Here is a 19,387-nt window from a genome sequence, read left to right on the forward strand (position 1 = left end):
CACCTGCTACAGCAGCTACACCTGCTACACATGCTACACCTGCTACACCTACTACAGCAGCCACACTTGCTACACAGCAGCCACACCTGCTACAGCTACCATGCTACCTGCTACAGCAGCTACACCTGCTACACATGCTACACCTGCTACACCTACTACAGCAGCTACACCTGCACACATGCCACAGCAGGCTACACCTGCACACATGCTACAGCTGCTACACACACATGCTACAGCACACATGCTACACATGCTACACCTGCTACACATGCTACACCAGCTACAGCTGCTACACCTGCTACACATGCTACAGCAGCTACACCTGCTACACATGCTACAGCAGCTACACATGCTACAGCAGCTACACCTGCTACACCTGCTACAGCAGCTACAGCAGCTACAGCAGCTCTGCTGAAGGAACAAGACGAGGGAGGGGAGTTTGTTCCAGCTGACTCAGCGAGAAAAGAATCTCACACACACACTTTAGAGAACTGACGACCTGCTGCAGAACACACACACACACACAACCCTATTTATATATGTTAGTGAGGACCTTTTCCTTACCTTAACCATCATAACTAAGTGCCTAGCCCTTACCCTTAACCCAACCCTCACAATGATAAAAATACAAGCGCACACACACATAAATCTGTCAGTGATGACGTCACCAGCTACGACCTACTGCTGAGGTCACACCTGTTCACACAGGAGAGAGAGAGCACCCCCCGCAGTCAGCTGTTAGTAATGCAGAAGCCACACTTGATGGTGATTGGCCGTTGCGTTCAGATTCCAGTTTAAGATTATCTGTTCCGTCTTTATGATTCTGAATCCACGAAAAAACAAAAAATCACAAGCCGACCAGGAAGTGCTACGTTCACGTTAGCATTTAGCAGTAGCTAAAACTAACCATTTTCAGCTCCAGCTCAGACCGTAAAACATTAGCATGTTGATTTTGTTCTCAGTCACGACTTCACCCTGATTTATTTTTCTGTTAGCTAGTTGCTAACTGCTGGCTATATTAGCTAAGAGCATGTTGTTTTTCTTCTGAACTTGTGTTTCATCACATTTTTGAGTGTGTCATCGTTTTAAGGAACAGTGTAAAACTGTTAGCTTCTAGTTGCTAACTGCGCACAGTTTTATGTAACATCAGCAAACAAGAGTGATTTACTTCTTCCTGTCTCCCTGTTTGATTTTGTCGTTTGCGCTAAATGATCGCATTTTTATCAGTGCGTCCCACGCGAGGCAAACCCGACATAAGGTTTCAAGATGGCTGCCACAAGTAAAATCACATTTGTCATAATTGTTTAATAATAGATGGAGACATGTCCATCTAATTTGTCTCATATTAATATATACAGCAGGTACCAAACATACAGAACCACAGCATCGTACATTGCACTCGCTGTCTCACTGTCCATCTCACGTCCGTCTCACCGTCCACTGTTTGTTATATAAATCATAAATACAGTTTGTCCTCTCCATCATGTACATTCAGACTCTGTAAGTTGTCTGATTGTCTGTCTTTTAGTCAGACTACGACCTTAGTCTGACTAAAGAGTGACTGTAAACAGGCTGAGTGTAAAAACAAGTCAAATATTCTCAGACATGTTGATTTATATTGAGTTTTCTTTTACTTAGTTAAGCTGAATTTAAGCAGTAAGACGTTAGAATGTCTTATATTTTCACACAAATCAATCAGTGACAGTGAATTTGACTGAAAATTGAAGCTTAAACTGTTAAATCTGATGAAGACAAACTCACTGAATTGGATTATTTAAAAACATAAAGAACAATTTTCCCAGAGTCCATAATTATTTGACTTTACACTAGATCTACAACGCGGTGAGGACGGAAAGTAGCACAGGCGAGTAAAGTGTGTGTGTGTGTGTGTGGGGGGTGAATACTGCGGCGTTGGACTACACTGTCAGGACACAATGACACAGCTCACTGAAGCTGTTGTATTCTCTATCACACACACATTCACACACACACACACATGCACACACGCACACACACACACACAGGGAGAACTACATACATAACACACTCAGGATTTTTCTTAAACACATCCACACAAGGACAGAGTCATAAAACACTGTCTTCCAGTTTCTCTCTCTCGCTCGCTCTCTCTCTCTCACACACACACACACACACACACACGCATGTACACACACACACAGATTATATTCTATAACTGCAGTCTTACCTCTGGTTGCTCTTGGATTATCAGTGGTTTTCTGTTCTGGACGCTGACTGTAGGTCCTCTCTCTCTTTCTTGCTGCTGTACTGTCCTGTGTGTGAGTGTGTGTCTCTCTGTGTGTGTGTGTGTGTGCCCCCTCTCTCTGCTGTACTGTCCTGTGTATGAGTGTGTGTGTGTGTGTGTGTGTGTGTGTCCTCTCTCTCTTGCTGCTGTACTGTCCTGTGTATGAGTGTGTGTGTGTGTGTGTGTGTGTGTGTGTGTGTTCCTCTCTCTCTGTCTGCACTGCTCTTGCCTCCTCTCCCGAGTGTCTCTCCCTCTCTGTCCACAGGGGGGCTCCACACTCTGAAACATCCACATGATGAAGTTCTTTTCTTTTTTTTTTAGTTCACCTGAAGATGATTAGTGACTGTGGGGCTGTTGGTTAACACTATAGCAGTAGTATAGCAGTATAAAGCATTAGTTATTTATTTTATAAAACAGTCCTTTAAGTCAGTAGCATTATTTCTTAGAAATGACATTTATAAGAATTAATGTTTATATGTATATGCTGTCCGATTGTCTGTCTTTTGTTTATATATAAACAAATAAAACAGACAGAAAAAAAGAACGTATGGAAGCTCAGATGAGTCAAATTTAAATCATCAAATTGAGTATTTTATTTGACTTTTTGTAAATTGCAGTGTTGATTATTTTACTATATCACATTATATGACTTGTTTATTCATGTGTTCATCTCACTGTGAGGATGTTTTCACAGTAAAGTTTCTCTAAAGATCAAATCTGTGCTTAAAGAAGTGATTTTATAATCATTTATTATTGATAAACAAATCATTTACCAAGAAATGTTTGATGAGTGACCTGTACGAGGGTCCAGACCCAGACTTTGAGAACCACAAGTCTAAATGAGTTCACCAGTTATTTATGCATGACTGCGTGATTTCTTTTTAATTTCTCATACAGAAGAGTCTTTCATGTTAGAAGTGAAAGATTCACCCGTTCACAAAAACTTCATTCATTCACATGACGACGTGGAAACAAACAGAATCACTGTTTATATTCAGGCATGAGGCAGCATCTGATCATGGTCACGTGACCTGAGTGTAACAGGAAGTCAACTCTCACTCACATTCCTGTGTTACATCATCAAAAACCCTGTCTACTGCATTTACTGACACATTTAATCTAATTTAATCTAATTTAAACTGACACATTTAATCTCATTTAATCTAATTTAAACTGACACATTTAATCTCATTTAATCGAATTTAAACTGACACATTTAATCGAATTTAAACTGACACATTTAATCTCATTTAAACTGACACATTTAATCTCTTAATCTGGCACATTTAATCTCATTTAATCTGAAAAGTAAAAGCAGTTTTTGTGATTTCTTTAGCTTCTTAAATGAGAAGACTGAGGATTTTTGCTTAATTTAACAAAGAAATCGTTCAAACTGTTTTAACTACTTCACTACTTTTAACTACTTTGCAGAGACAGATGCTAGTTAGCTTATTTGCTTAGCTAGATGCTAGTTATCTTAGATAGATACATACACGCTAATTAGCTTAGATAGATACATATGCTAGTTAGCTTCGATAAATATTCATTAGAAAGAACAGAATCAGCAGCAGAAAGGATTTATCATGATTTACTCATTCATTCACTCATTCATTCAGCTGCTGTATTAGAAGTAAACTGATCAGATATTTGCTGTTTCTCAATAATCAGCATTGGCAAATCAATGATTCAACAAATGATTGACAAACGTTATAATTTTTATTCATCATTTTTGAAAAGACGGAACGTAAATGTTGCTTAATAACTTGTTACTGAAGTTAAAAGAACAACATATTCTCTATTATTTATCATAATTTGACAGTTAGATTTTATAAATCAACTTATATGTGGAATGTGATTTTAATGACACAGTGAGGACTTCGCTGACTGGACTCTGATGAGAAACTTTACTGAGCTCATTTGGACAGAACCAGAACCCAAACCAGAGTTCTCCTCTTCACAGGAACAAGCTGACGATCTTGGGCTTGAAGACCTGCATCTTGCTGGCGTCCATGGCGGACACTCTTTCCTGGGCGGTCAGGATGGTCTGGTGGGCGTCGTCAAACAGCTCCTTTCCAATGGCGGCCTCGACTCTGTCCCGCCACGCGCTCAGTTTGGGTCGGTCCTCAAACACGTCCAAGCCAGAACCCAGAGGCTGTGAGTGGGAGAGAGGAGGAGGAGTCAACTCTTCACTCGTTCAGACTCTGAAGCAATGGTGCGTTCAATTAACATTGCACATTGTTTGTTGTCATTTCAAGCTTGAACTTCATGTCTTTGGTAGTTAGAACAATAAGTTTAAACAATTTCCCCTTGGGGATGAATAAAGTATTTCTATTCTATTCTAGACTGATGTTTGTTTGTTTGTTTGTTTGTTTGTTTGTTTCTCACCTGCATGACCTCCACGATGGCGACCAGGTCGGCCAGTGAGATCTGATCTCCTACTATGAAAGGTTTGTCCTGGATGAACTTCTCTTCCAGGAGGTTCAGCGAGTGCTTCAGGTCGTCCAGGGCCGCGTCCATCTTGTCCTGAGGGACGTCCACACCCAGGATCTTTGGAATCAAGAGCTGCAGCGCAGACACATAGAGCTCAGATTAAATGTCCGGCAACAACAATAAACTCTGTGACACCAAAACCTAGTTTTTCTCCCTGGGAGACGGAAACTGATACAGAGAGCGGGCATGTGACACAGAGAGAGTTTCCTGGAACTAAATCAGTAAATAAGCAGCACTAAACTGTTCCCTGAGCAAGAAACCAAGGCCTTTAGGCAGAAAACCAGAGTTCAATGGAGAAGTGGAAGTCATTAGAAGAACTGCAGCAACAGGACACTAAAAATAAAAGAGTCTGATGAGTTATGATATAAAAAGTCATATCTGTGAGATTAAATATAAACATTTATGAGAAAAACTTGTTAAATTAAATTATGAGACAAAAGGCCTTTAATCTTAGATATTGGGGTTTAAAGTTTAAAAAGGTGTGGCTATGACAAAATCATTTATAGCAAAGCTATAAACTGCAGGTTCTTCAGCAAAGTTTTTTGCTGAAGAACCTGGAGTTTTTTTTCTTTTCTGTTCTTTTATTTCCCATGAGCCTTTGTGTGTCAGAATGATGATGTAACACAAATTTCAAAGTTCACTCACTCAATGATTCACAGTACGAGGTAAAAAAACTGCCGTAGAAATATGAATATGGTCAAACGTTTATATCATATTATGTTATATTAAATTATGTTATGTCATATTATATTATAGACCAGGAGAGAGCTGTGAAATCAACATTACAAGCACCGTGTGACCATGTGACCGTGTGTCTGTGTGTCCGTGTGACCATGTGACCCTGTGACTCTGTGACTCTGTGACCGTGTGACCCTGTGACCCTGTGACCGTGTGACCCTGTGTCCGTGTGTCCCTGTGACTCTGTGACCCTGACGTGTGGTGTAAGTGTCGTACCCTCAGCCAGAAAATCTTGGAGCCGTGCATTCGTAACGCCATGTGCTGCCACGACAGATACTCGTTAACACGAGCGCGTTGATGGAGGTCGACTGGAAACCAGAAGTCTGGAGTGTTAAACTTCTCAGCCAGATAATGAAGGATGGCAACACTGTGGAGGAGAAACATCACTGATGACCTGGTGACACACACGCACACACGCACACACGCACACACGCACACACACACACGGCCACACACACAGGAGGAGGAGTCTTTACTGACCTCTCAGCCAGACAGAAGTCTCCATCTCGCAGGGCCGGAGCTTTTCTGATCAAGCTGATCTTCCCGAACTCTTCTCCATACTGTTCACCTGAAACACACACACACACATAAAAGTCATAAAAAGTCAAATTCACAAAGTCACAATTATGAGATAAAGTCAAAAATATGAAATAAAGTCACTTTTATGAAATAAAGAGTCACATTTATGAGATACAGTCACAATTATGAGCTAAAAAGTCACAATTATGAGATAAAATGTCACATTTATGAGATACAGTCACAATTATGAGCTAAAAAGTCAAAATTATGAACTAAAGTCACAATTATGAGATAAAATGTCACATTTATGAGATAAAAAGTCACAATTGAGATAAAAAGTCACAATTGAGATAAAGTCAATGTTTTTTTGGTCGTGATGATTCTGCATGACATTATTTACTTTCTCGCTCATTTTACTTAAACTTCCATAATGATGATAAAAACACTTTAAAGAACTGTCTCTTGTAGTTCCTTGTTTGTCTTCCACTCACCGTCCAGCAGCGAAATCTTCTGAAAGTCAAAGGGAATGTTGTTTTTCTTGGCAAAGATGTAAACAGAGCGACAGGGTTGAGAGTTCAGATCCAGGTAGAGTTCTAAAACCATGATTCCAGGTGATTCCAGGTGATTTCAGGAGATTCCAGGAGATTCCAGATGATTTCAGGTGATTGAAGGAGATTCCCGCTGATGTTTCACCGGTGACTTCTCACCAGAGTCTCAAGAGTAAAAGAAAAAGGGTGTATTAAAGACAGAGAAGTCCACGCCCCTAACACGCCCCCTCCACACAGACCAATCAGAGAGCACAGAAGCACGTGTTTGACACAGTTCATTGTTCGATATACTGCCACCTGCTGGTGAGACTGCAGACTTTCTGTGGAAGTTAAAAGTTATTATTTCCTGTTCTGGTGACAAATGTTTTTATTATATTTAAATATTCATCCAACATTTCAGAAAAAAAACTACACATAAACAAACTGGTCCAAACATTAATAAACTTTATTTTTTCATAAATAAGCCCTAACGTTGACCAAATTGCACAACATTCATTGTTATTTAATTTCCATTCTATATCTTCTACTCTACATTTTTTTAAATGTGTTATAATTATTTATCTTTAAATGTTTCTTTCTGAAAAAAACACAATTCTCTGAACTTTCAGCGTAATATCATATAATTGTGATAATTGTATTATATCTATATTATCGTTGTCATTATTTTTATAATTATTAATTTTATGTGGTTTCAAGCGGCTTCTTTGCATTAGAGGCCGTGCCCCACCAGGGGGCACTGCTGTGCAGGGGAGGATTATAAGCTTTTATGTTTTCCTGTGTCAAAAATGGCGTTCAGAATTTCTGTAATGCGTGTGTGGGTGTGTGTGTATGGTGTGCGTTGTTCATGCCACGAGTCGTGCATTGTTGGGGCCCGAGCCACGAAGGGCAGGGGCCGGGACGGCTCCTAGCATGAGTGCGAGGAACCTATTGAAATCCTTCAGATTATTATTCTATCCGTGGCTTTCCGGTCATTTCTGTGGGGGTTCTCATGCATAAAAACTCCTGAAACTTGGCATGGAGATCAGGTCTGGTGAAAATGTGATATTGGCATAGGTCCCGAACCCATGCGTTGCTCAAGGGCTCTATAGTGCCCCATAAGGTGAAAACAGAGGCAAAATTCAGTTTCATCGAATTTCACGAAACTTGATGGAAAGATGTTATAGATTTTGAATTTTGGCAAGTTGCAACCTACATAAATGAGCATCCGATTGCTATTGTTGTACTGACATAAAAAAAACGCGCCACTTTGTACTACACACATCAACGATGACATGTTGTTGAAAGGTTTGGGGGATTCAAAACGGTGTGACCATGGCAACCCTCGTAGTTATTGTTGTCATGTTGTTGTTTGGATCTTGAGTATTTGATATTTGATAATATATGTCATCAGATTGTCATGGTTTGTGTGATGCCATGATTCAGCTGCTGTGGTCCCGTCTATCACCTGCTGCTGTGTTTTTGTTGTGAGACTAATATGTGTTATTTCTGGATTTCTGCATTATAAGATTTTACTGCATGGCCTCACCAGAACCCTCTCCAGACCAAAATCGCCACTGGTGGTTATGTTGTCAGAATTCTGGCCTGAATTTGATTTGTAAAAACTGCCCGACTCCAGTCCGGTAGGTGGCGGTAGTGCGTCTTTAAGCTGCTTAACCGTCTGCTGTGTGTGTGTGTGTGTGTGTCAGTGAGAACCAGCAGCTGCAGCGGCGTCTGTCATCAAGGTGACCCGAGAACAAGCGAGTGAAACATGGCGAGAGGAAGCCGCAGCAGCCGCTCTGCTGCTCCAGCCAGGTAACACACACACACACACACACACACACGTCTGCGTACACGACGTATCCCATAAACTTCACCATGACAACGAGACGACTTCACTGAACCGTAACCAGAACCTCATTCTGACCCTAAAACCAGGTCTTAACTCTCAGAAAGTTCTTTTAAGTGGTGACAGAACGCGACCAGCAGACAGAATGTCCTGTGGTTTAGTTTCCGGTGGTTTACAAGTTGTATTCCGCGCGCGCACGCACGCACGCACGCACGCACACACTGCTGGTTCTCACTGACACACACACTTACACATACGCACGCACACACACGCTGCAGAAGGTTAACCGGCTTAAAGACCCACTAACGCCACCTACCGGCAGTTTTTACAAATCTTACAAATTTTACAAAGGCTCCCCTCTAGTCTTGTGGCCCTTGGTAGACCCCTATATTAATATAGTTATTTACACCAAACCAGACACCTTTTAACCTTAGAGGGCACTTATAAATCACAGATTTATTTTAAACTTTCATATTCAAAGTGAAGCACTAAGTGTGGTTTACTTAAGTTCAATTGAAAAAGTCATTCATTCATTCATTCATTCAATCATGTCACTTTAATATGTTTAAAAAAAAAAAAACAGGCCCTTAGTTCACAGCACTGGTAGTCATCATGGCGTGGTGGGGTTTTTCGAGGGGCGGGGCATGGTGCGATTTCAAAAGGGAAACTTATGCGATAACAGAGACGATGAAAGAGTGATCTTTTTTTACCGTAGGTGACGGAGGCTGGATTGACTTTGTAGTGAACATGTTTCCCCGTGTCCTCGCACACACACACACACACTTCCACAGCATCACACATGCAACAGAGAGTCATATCAGCATCCTCGCCAACTGAATGTAGAAATTACAAATGACCAATGGCATGATGCTTGTGAGAGTGCAAGAGCTTTAAAGGTGACATAGAATGCTTGTATCACACATATATGTTAGTTATGGAGGTCTACTTACATATATTAACTTTTCATGGTTAAAAACCTCCTAATCGCTGCAAACGAGCCGATCAAAATATCTCCTCACTGACGCTCTTGTCAGCCGCGCTGTTTCAGACCAAAACCACACCCCTAGAATGTGGACTGTGTTGTGATTGGCCAGCCAACGAGATCTTTCCCACTGTCCTGTGATTGGCCAGGTACCTGGAAGTGACGTAATAGATAGGCCAGCTCTTAGATACACAGCTCCCCCTCTGGCACGGTGGATGCTCTGCATCTCAGCAGCTACAATGAGAGTAGTTCTTCTTCTTCTGCGGTTGAATGTACGCAACCGGATGTGCCCGGACTAGTGCCCGCACCAGGAGGCGCTACGGTGGTGAGAGGAGTGGTGAGGATTTTTGATGACGACATCAAATTAAGGAAGTGCCGATCCGCTTCGCAGAGCCCAGGAAAACAATACAACACTATTTTCTCAGCAGTGGCTGAACTGTTTGTTCTGAAACTTTAGGGTTTCATAAACGAGGTAATGACGCAGATACACACACAAACGCAGCGTTAATTGGAGCTTCCGGTCTATGTGGGCTTTAAGTGTCTGTAATAGAGTTAAAGCTACAACTCAAGATTCTACACAGAGCTCACGTATCTCCCTCACAACGCCAGAGGTTCGACGCTGATCTCTCGCCTATTTGTCTCAAGATAGCTAATCTCACTCATTGCATCTGGTCCTGTTGGAAAATACAGAGGTTTTGGTTCATTATAGGAGCTCAATAAGATCTTAGCTGTGGATTTTGAATATCGTGCCGCATGCGTGCAAACGGCCTCATTACGATAAATATAAAAGGAAACATTCCGTGCGAGAAAGTGCATACTTCTGAACTGGATAACAGACGAGACCCCGTCATAAGTTCATACTTGAATATGTTTCACTTGATTACTTGACGTGCATGCTACATGTATTTCATAGAACATGAGGACCTTTCATGTCTTATAGTATAGAGTGGATATTTCAACTGTCTTTATCAGAGGGTTTATGTAGAATACAACTTCAGTGACGTGTGTTTGTCTGATGTTTTTACCTGAGTGACGATTGTATCTGTGAGTTTGTTTTTTGTTATTTGTTTGTTTCGGGGCAGTCTTTTGTTTGGGGGTGTCGCCCCTGAAATTGTTGTTGTGCCTTGTTTTGTATAAAATCAAAAATCATTTAACATATTTTGGGGAAAAAAAAGATCTTGATTTGATTCATTCAGAGTTTCCATGACAACTGTGCCTGCTTCTGAAAGGTATTTTTAAAGAACTGACCAAAGTTTAACCTGGTGCATCATTTAAAAATACATATAAATATTATAATGAAAAGGTTTAAAGTTCTCAGGTTTGTGCAGTTGTAGACGCATCACGGCCCCTCAATCATATTATTGTTATTATTATTAGTAGTAGTAGTAATATCATGCAGGTGTTGCCTGACAAAAAGAACATTTAGCTCGTGGTCGACCGAAATATTCGTAACAATTATTAGCATTTCTTTTGCGTAACCTTGGTACTGCTGCTGATTTATGTGTGCGTGAGTGTGGGGTTGTTGTGTTTGAAGGGGCCCACAGTTGGGCCTTTTCCAGTCTGTGCCCAGGATCCGATGGTGAAGACCAAAACGAAGACGTTGTCAGTCTTCTGCCTTTGATCTACCATCAAAGCCAACTCCGTCATGTCATAACGCCAGACTTGAGAGGAGAAAGGATTGGAAGAACAGGAGGAGAAACGTCTGCAGCAGTGTAAACAACTGTGGTTAAGAACTCTTAACTGTAGAGGGCAGCATTACACCTCTCAGTGTACAGCTAAATTATTATTAGAAGAAGAACAGAGTCCAGCAGTAAATTATTAGAAGGAGTCATGTGACGTTTCAAATATGATGGAATGCAACAACCAAACGAATCAAACAATCACAAATCTGACGACGATTTGTGAATATTTTCAATGATTAATCTGGAAGAAGTTGGTGACCTTTGATCGGGTTGACGATGAGTGTGTCACCAAGCAGTACTGAGGCAGTAGACGAGGAGAGTGAAGAAGACTTTGAAGCTCTTTTGGGTTTACTCGGGTATCAGGTGGACAAACTCCTGGAGAAAGGCGGCTTTGGAATGGTGTATCAATGCATCCGAGCAGACACAGACGAGCAGGTGGCTGTGAAGGCTATTCAGAGCTATGACTCTTATATTGGCAGAGAAGAGTTGGCCAACCTCGAACGAATCCAGGACCTCGACCCGGACAAGAACAACTTCATCAAGTTCAACAGATATTTCGAGGTCGATGGACATATTTTTCTGGAATTTGAAAAACTGGATTGGACGATTGACGATTTGGTTTTGAGCGATGGGCCACTGCTTCTGTCCGACGTTCAAGTGATCACACAACAGATGCTGGTGGCGATGAACGCTCTCAAAAGCATAGGATTGATACATGGTGACATCAAGCCAAATAACATAATGCTCGTTAATCACAAGCAAAAACCGTTTCAGGTGAAGCTGATTGATTTTGGCATCTCCTGCCTTGTCTCAAATTTGCGTGGCGGTGAAATGCTTCATATACCTGAGTACCAGGCGCCTGAAATCTCACTGGGCCTACCTTTGAACGAGGCTTCAGACATGTGGGCCCTCGGCTGTGTCGTTGCTTTCATGTACCTCGCGAAAGACTTGTACTCGGGAACGTGTGAATTAGGGAAAATGGAAGAAATAGTGCAGTGGCACGGTCAGCCTGCGGATCATTTAATCGAAAGTGGCTTGTACGTGTTAAATTATTTTGAGAAAGTTGACTCCCCGTGTTTTAAGTTGAGGACGACGTGCATCTGCGCACACGGTGAATATGATCCTCACGAGCCGATCCGCGGTGAACTGTCGAGGCAGTTCAGCAGTCTCGATGACATTGTGAAGACTCGCCCCGGCACTGCCGAGCAGAAGGACACGCAGACGTTTGTAAGCCTTCTTAAAGAGATGCTGAATGTAAATCCATTTCAAAGGATCACTCCCCGAGACGCTCTGAGGCACCCGTTTATGACCTGGAATCACTTTCCTAGTGATGCCATTTATGAAAAAGTGAAACCGCTGCCCAAAGATATCACCAACAGTATTTCAAATCATGACACAACTGCTGTTGACAGAGGTGTAGCTAGCCCAGGTGTCGGCGCTAGTCATGCTTCTGCTGAGGGCAATATTGGTAATACAGATGAAAAAGCAGGTTTGGCTGAAGTCAAAACCAAGAAAAAGTACTATAAGAGGTTATGTACATTCTTCTCTGGACTATTCAAGAAGGGAACATGCACAAGTAGTGTTGACTCTTCTACAAATGAGAAACCATCACCCATAGCTAGTTTTAAAAGTATGTTAAATATTGGATCCCCTGACATTCCTGCTACATTGGCCTATGTTTCTGCTGAGGACAATATTGGTACTGATGAAGAAACCACAGGTTTGGCTGAAGTCAAAACCAAGAAAAAGTACTATAAGAGGGTTTGCACATTCCTCTCAGGGCTATTCAAGAAGCAATCATCCAACAAAAGCCTTAATGACTCTTCTACCAATGAGCCACCCACAGATGAGCCACCAGATCACGGAGTCCCTGATGCTTCTGATGGTGGTCAGGCTCAAGCTCAGTTCGACAGTGACGACACTGCTACTGAGACTTTACCTGCGTCTGTTGATCACGCTTCTGCTGAGGAATATATTGGTGCTGACGAGGAAAACACCGGTTTGAATGACGTTAAAACCAAGAAAAGCTTCTTTAAGGGCATCTGTGGATTTTTTTCACGGTTGTTCAAAAAGAGAAAATCCGCCAATGAGAAAGAGCCACCAACAGCTAGCATTAAAACTACTTCAGATAATGGATTCCCTGATGATTCTGATGGTGCTAAGGTCAGCTGCGATGACGCTGCTGCTAAGATATTACCTGCCTCTGCTAGTCCTGTTTCTGCTGAGGAATGTACTGGTACCGAAGAAAACACAGGTTTTAATGATGCCAAAACCAAGAAAAACTACTTTCAGTGTAATTGCAGATTTTTCTCATGCCTGTTCAAGGGATCAACCACCAAGTCCTCCACTGATATCTTTAATGACTCTTCTACCAATGAGAAACCACCATCTACAGGTGTGGCTGTGGCGGACTCACCTGCTGGTGACAGAGATGAAGCCTGCTCACATGATGACACTGCTGCTAAGACTTTACCTGTCTCTGCGAGTCCTGTTTCTGCTCCGGAATGCATTAATACCGAAGAAAACACGGGTTTTACTGATGCCAAAACCAAGAAAAGCTGCTTCAAGTGGAATTGCAGATTTTTCTCATTCCTCTTCAAGGGAAACAAACGCATTGATGAATCATTTACTGCTGAGAAACCTCCACCTACAGGTAGCATTAATGATATTTCAACTAATTTGTTTGCTGTGGCTGACTTGCCTGCTGCCGATGGAAATGAAGCCGGCCGAGAAGTCGACATTGCTGCTGAGACTTTACCTGCTAGTCATGTTTCTGCTGAGGAATGTGTTAGTACTGAAGAAAACACGTGTTTTACTGATGTCAAAACAAAGAAAAACTGCTTTAAATGCTTTTGCGGATTTTTCTCAGGGCTGATCAAAAAGAGAACACCCACCAAAAACTTAAATGACAATGACACTCGTGGATTTCCTGCTGCTGACGGAGATGAAGCCTGCCCAGAGGTCGACACTGCTGCTGAGACTTTACCTGCTAGTCATGTTTCTGCTGAGGACAACAGTTGATGAAGTGAAGAGTCTAAACCAAGAAAATCGCTTCAAGAGGATTTATAGTTTTCTCATGGCTGGTCAAGAGAGAGAGGACTGAAAAAAGGAAAGAAGCAACTGATGATCAAATCCAGAAGGGAACAGATTTGTTGGGCTTGGTATTAAACTTCACTGCCTTTGAAGTACCGACGGAACTTCCTGTGTATTACCTTGGTCAGTGGCTAGTTTTAGCCCTTTAAGTTGACTCGATTGTTAGCCTGTTACTGCCCAGCGATCTTTACTGCAGCAGCAGAACCCTGCTCGGCCTCTGGTAGATGCAGCTCCTCTCTTTACCATGACAACAACCTTGTCACAACAAATTCAACTCGTGCTACTCCAGATATGCATGCCTTGGTTCCCACATCATCTCCATCTGAGTCTGTTCCTGTACCTGCAGTTATCACCTGGCCTCTGTAAGCCACAATCACGGTAGTGCTCCAGTCATACCATGTCCAACCCATTTCATACTTCCCTTGAGTGGAGTATGTCTGCTCCTGGTAATAGTGTCTAACCAGACCCTGAAACCTTTGGCCTCTGTTCACACTATGTCATCTTACAAAAGAGCGCAACGTTATGGTATCCACTGCCCTCTCCAGCCACAGCAGTGTCACCAGAGACACATCCTGGAATGGAGACACCAACCATCTTCAATCAAGCTCCATCTTGGTCCATCTTATTCTGTGAAGCTCCAGCGCATACCAGTCTGTTGATGATGACCAGAGGGTGGAATGTCTGCTTTGTGCTTCCAAGATAATGCGTTTCGACTGAGAACATGAGCCTGACGGTCGTGTAGCATGACGTCGTAGGTGGGAGGACAAAGAATACGACACAACAATGGAGGGCATCCAGCAGCTCTTTTTTCACTGATTGGTTTGTGGCTCTTTGTCTGGACTTCCATAAGATATTTACATTGATCACAAGGGAGTGACGTTTTTCTGTCGCCCAATCAGCTGACTGTCGTGGGTGGAGCTGTAGAGCAGCTCCAGACCCTGACCATACCGTACCATTGTACTTTGGTACCCCAAAGGGAAGGGTGTCAAAGACTTTGGTACTAGTCCTAATGGAAACATAAAGTATGTGCCATACTGTACTGGACCAAACCGAGCCATTCCACTTGACTGTGGCGCTCACAGATGCACAGTGAGCCAAAGTGATCCACACCAAACTCGTCATACCAGTTGTTGACCCTCTGGATTGAATCTACCACAGTGCTTTGCTGGACAACGTGACATGTATCACATTTTTACAATAAAGTTTTGACATTATAACTTGTAATGTGTCATGTTTCTTTTTTAATTAACTGTTCATGTGATTACATGAATCATATTAACATATACACAAACTTTGAGATGGGGGCTCGGACATGTGTCTAGTGTGCCCACAAAGTAAACACTTGAAGGCCAATGAAGTTACATTATCATTGGTGTATTCTTGTGCCAATCCAATCCAATTTGAAGAAGGCAGCTCGATTTTAAAAATGAAAAAACAAAAACTTACTTGAGTTCCTTGACTTTGATGCTCCGTGTCAATCGGGGATCAGCCAGACTCTTACTTTACTGTCAACGTTACTCTGTAGCTATTATAGTAACAAAGACACTGTTACAGATAATAATTGTAATTTTATTCCAAATATAATAAAAATATATTAGTGCAGTTTTAGATTTTCTGACATTTAATGAACCAAACAACTAATTAGTTAGTTGCAGCTCTTCTCTCTGAACCTCTCATGGTAGATGACGTCTCCTGTTAAACCTCTAATGTACACAAACTGCATTGTTTTTGTTTTGTTTGTAGTCCAGCTCCATCTCATGCTCCGCCTCCCGCTCATCCGCCTCCTGCTGCCCTGGCTCCTGCTCCTACTCCATCTCAGGGACCGGGCCTCATGGCCCAGATGGCCACCACAGCGGCGGGGGTGGCCGTCGGCTCGGCTGTGGGCCATGTTGTTGGCAGCGCCCTCACTGGAGCGTTCGGTGGCAGCAGCAGCAGCAGCAGCAGTGTAGAACCTGCCAAGCCAACACAACAGGTCAGAGGTGAACGGTATCTCAACCAGGGTTTACGTTAGCCGGTAAATGCCGGCGTCACGTGAATTTTAGGACCTGAAACGGTACTTTTAAAAAAAAAAAAAAACGCCTTCCAGAGGGTTAAAATCTCAAAGCGCCGGCCTCGCGTTGTGTTTGGAGAATGCTCTGTGACTGTGTTTGTGTGTGTGAGGTTCTCCGCCCACAGTAAATACAGTTAGATGGATCTCACTCGTGTGGCAGAATTGTGCATTCTCGTAGTATTTAGGTTTATGACAGAAAGTTGCTAGATTTGTACGTAAATGAATATTCAGATATGAGATACGTTAACAAGCGAACCCAATTATAAAATGATTTCTTTAAAATGTATTTTCATTTTATCTCGTCCAGTGTTTCCCGTGTCATCATGTGGTCACGTAGCAACCGATGACAGCTCTGTGTGGGTATGGAGTCATAATGACTTTCAGGGAAATCTACCCCAACTGGTTGAAGCTGGGGCAGATCGCCACCGTAATGCCCGTGAACGCAGATTCTGGCTCCAAAACTGAATCAAAACTCAGTTTTGGTCTCACAGAGGAAGAAGTAACGAGATTGATGAGATCGCAGCCGAACTTGACTTCAATGAAACGCCGACACAAACTGACATAAACGGAGCGTCGTGATATTTGGACCGAGCCGCGCATGTGTTTTCATACGTCACACTTATTTTCATTAGTGATCTGACGCGGCGTAATGTGTTTCTGGTTAGTTGAGCAGGACATTCATCTAGCGTAAACTCTGGTCTCAACTGACATTATCCGTGGTCACTTTCTGCGTTTGAATAACCCAGACCGACTATTTCTGGTGATCTGTCGGTCAAAGACCTTGTTTAGACTTTATAAAAATGTCCGATTAGAACCTGATCTTCCTGACCAGCTCACTCGTCTTAAGGACCTGGTCTGTATGCAGCGTGTGCGGACCTTATGCGATTATGGCATGCGTGAACTGAACTTCTGCCCCACCAGTAGGTGGAGTATTGAGCCCCACTCACCTCGACTTCCCCTGTCCTGACGGGCCTTTCAGCTGCAAGCCGCTCAAACCAGACGTACGAGTGAGCCGTAGCATCGTTCTCTTCGTCTTTGGTAGGAATGCGTCCAGACTTGCTGCAAAGGCAAGAGAGCTAACCCCTGCGCAACCGTGTGGCCCTTCCTGACCAAGTTTTATTTGAGTGAATTTCAGTTTACAACTTAAACTGCAAAAACTGACTTTCAAGGAAGTAAAATATTCTTGTGTTTCTTCATCGTTTAAATTTACAAATTTGATCTTAAATTGATTAATTGTTCAGGCGTAGTCATTGTCGTCATGGAGATATCGTGAATGTGCTTTAATGGAGTCCTGTGTATGTTTGTTTGTTTTTCTTACCACCAGGAGGCGCCACGAGTGGCTCCTGCTCAGCCCGGTCCATGTCACTTTGAGGTCAAACAGTTCCTGGACTGTGCCGTGAACCAGAGTGACCTGACTTTGTGTGAGGGGTTCAGTGAGGCGCTCAAACAGTGCAAGTTCTCCCATGGTGAGTGTGTGACAATGATGGGCGGAGCTCACTGGTTCCGTTTTCTTACATTTTTCCTCATAATTAAACCTGATGTTCTTTAGTGTCGGTATGTTAGAGAAATGTTCCAAATTTAAGCAAAATGTGCAAAAGTTGTGATACAAACAAATGCTAAATGTAAATAAATACTTTGCGTGTCATCGTTTGAAGCCATGTTGAAGTCTTCTCCCTGCTCCTCTGTAGGTGTGACATCACTAGTGTGAAGGAGGGGCCACAGCTGTCATGTGATCCAGTTTCATGAGATGATCACATGAATGTGAACTCAGGGGAAACGTTTGGTTCTATTTATTTTCATGAAGTGTGTCCACCTTTGAACAGTGACCTTTAATGTGACCTTTAATAAATATGTTACACCTTCTGTCTGTGGTGAAGTTTGTAAACCACTCACTCTCCCACACCAAAGTCCACAGAGAAAATCAGTGATTTTAACGTCACACACACACGAGTTGTTGATCCACTGCTGCCTAATGTCTGATTTTAGTGACTTCAGTGTTTGAAATCCTCACTTCAGATTTACCTCAGTGACACAAAGTGACCACATGAGGCATTAGGGTTAGAGAAGAAGAAGTGGATGTAGCCCCGCCCCTTTGGCGCCATTTATTCCTATGGAGTTGCTCCCGGGGGCCGACGCATATTTTTGTGCCGGCCCAAAAGAAAAAGTGTATTTTTTATAAATATTTTTTATCGCCCGTGACGATAATTGAGACGCGAAATGCGGCTCTTGATTTGAATTTCTTGAAGGACGTTGAGCTAGTCCAGTGAAAGTTCTCAGCCCTCCCCTCCCTTATTTCCAGGTAATCACATTTTGCTATTCGAGTTACGGCGTAACGGTGGAGTTGGAGCGAACAAACGAATTATGGATAAAAAGCATGAGGGGGGGGTCGCAGCGAAACTCAGGGAAAAAAGGCTCAAAAGCCTAAAAGTTGACGCAGCAAAATGCACTAAAATTACGGAACTATTAGCTGCTACAACACGTTCCACCGCTGCAGCGTCATCATCATCATCATCATCAAGTGCAGAAGCAGTCCCATCGAGTGCACAGGGCTGTCGGAGTGACACATGCAAGTACCTGTTCAGGTGGATTCAGAGGAGGAGGAGGGAGGAGACTGAGGAGAGGAGCAAGGACAGATTGAGGAGGTGTGTGTGTGTGTGTGTGTGTGAAACAACTGCATTTATAGCCTTTGTTTTCAAATAATACTATGAGTAGACTTGGTGTCCAGCTTACAGTGATTATTATGTAATATTAGTGAATGAATCATTGTTAGGTTTATGTTGTTGATCTTTATCTTGAGGAGGGCCATTCAACATGTTGTCAAGCTGTATGTATAACACACCTGTTAGTCATTAGTCCTGTTATAATGCAATTGATGTGTATCACTCACTTTGTTTTGTCTGTCAAACTCTTCTCTTTAAGGCTGCTCCGTCCCACAGGGATGTTCACAGGCCTTCTTCACATTTGTGAGTTCACTGTTCTGTATACTGTTGTTATGTGTTATGTGTAAAGTCTACTACTTTTACAGAGTGACTGTAATGAATGCAACTATCTATGATTGTATTATTTTGTGAACATAAATGATGCCGTCTCATTGATTCACCTGGCCTCACGTTCTCTCCCCTTAGGGCATATTTGGGTTGAATGTTTGTCTTTCCTTGATGTTGAGTTCATGTGCGTTCTTTTTCTTTCATTGTGAG

General features: G+C 42.5%; 2 protein-coding genes across 2 annotated transcripts; one reads left to right on the plus strand and one right to left on the minus strand.

Moving 5' to 3' along the window:
• Positions 1 to 3,960: 3,960 nt before the first annotated feature.
• On the minus strand, positions 3,961 to 6,736 carry gstt1b (glutathione S-transferase theta 1b). The gene is made up of 5 exons (XM_044027428.1): positions 6,502 to 6,736; positions 5,972 to 6,059; positions 5,708 to 5,858; positions 4,649 to 4,825; positions 3,961 to 4,415 (listed from the first exon to the last, which is right to left on the minus strand). The coding sequence occupies exons 1-5, from the start codon at positions 6,611 to 6,613 to the stop codon at positions 4,218 to 4,220; spliced, it is 726 nt and encodes a 241-aa protein (XP_043883363.1). The 5' UTR covers positions 6,614 to 6,736; the 3' UTR covers positions 3,961 to 4,217.
• A 1,489-nt stretch (positions 6,737 to 8,225) lies between these two features.
• On the plus strand, positions 8,226 to 18,053 carry chchd10 (coiled-coil-helix-coiled-coil-helix domain containing 10). The gene is made up of 4 exons (XM_044027362.1): positions 8,226 to 8,349; positions 15,884 to 16,112; positions 17,515 to 17,656; positions 17,879 to 18,053. Exons 1-4 carry the CDS (start codon positions 8,306 to 8,308, stop codon positions 17,896 to 17,898), a joined length of 435 nt encoding a protein of 144 aa, XP_043883297.1. The 5' UTR covers positions 8,226 to 8,305; the 3' UTR covers positions 17,899 to 18,053.
• The last annotated feature ends 1,334 nt before the right edge of the window (positions 18,054 to 19,387 follow it).

The sequence above is a fragment of the Solea senegalensis genome, linkage group LG6, assembly GCF_019176455.1.
Source record: "Solea senegalensis isolate Sse05_10M linkage group LG6, IFAPA_SoseM_1, whole genome shotgun sequence".
Taxonomy (NCBI): domain Eukaryota; kingdom Metazoa; phylum Chordata; class Actinopteri; order Pleuronectiformes; family Soleidae; genus Solea; species Solea senegalensis.

Coding starts and splice junctions, on each gene's coding strand:
- gstt1b (XM_044027428.1), bottom strand. CDS start 6,613: ATGGTTTTAGAACTCTACCTGGATCTGAACTCTCAACCCTGTCGCTCT. Junction 6,060..6,501: donor GAAGATTTCGCTGCTGGACG/GTGAGTGGAAGA, acceptor TGTGTGTTTCAG/GTGAACAGTATGGAGAAGAG. Junction 5,859..5,971: donor GACTTCTGTCTGGCTGAGAG/GTCAGTAAAGAC, acceptor TCTCCTCCACAG/TGTTGCCATCCTTCATTATC.
- chchd10 (XM_044027362.1), top strand. CDS start 8,306: ATGGCGAGAGGAAGCCGCAGCAGCCGCTCTGCTGCTCCAGCCAG. Junction 8,350..15,883: donor CGCTCTGCTGCTCCAGCCAG/GTAACACACACA, acceptor TTTTGTTTGTAG/TCCAGCTCCATCTCATGCTC. Junction 16,113..17,514: donor CTGCCAAGCCAACACAACAG/GTCAGAGGTGAA, acceptor TCTTACCACCAG/GAGGCGCCACGAGTGGCTCC.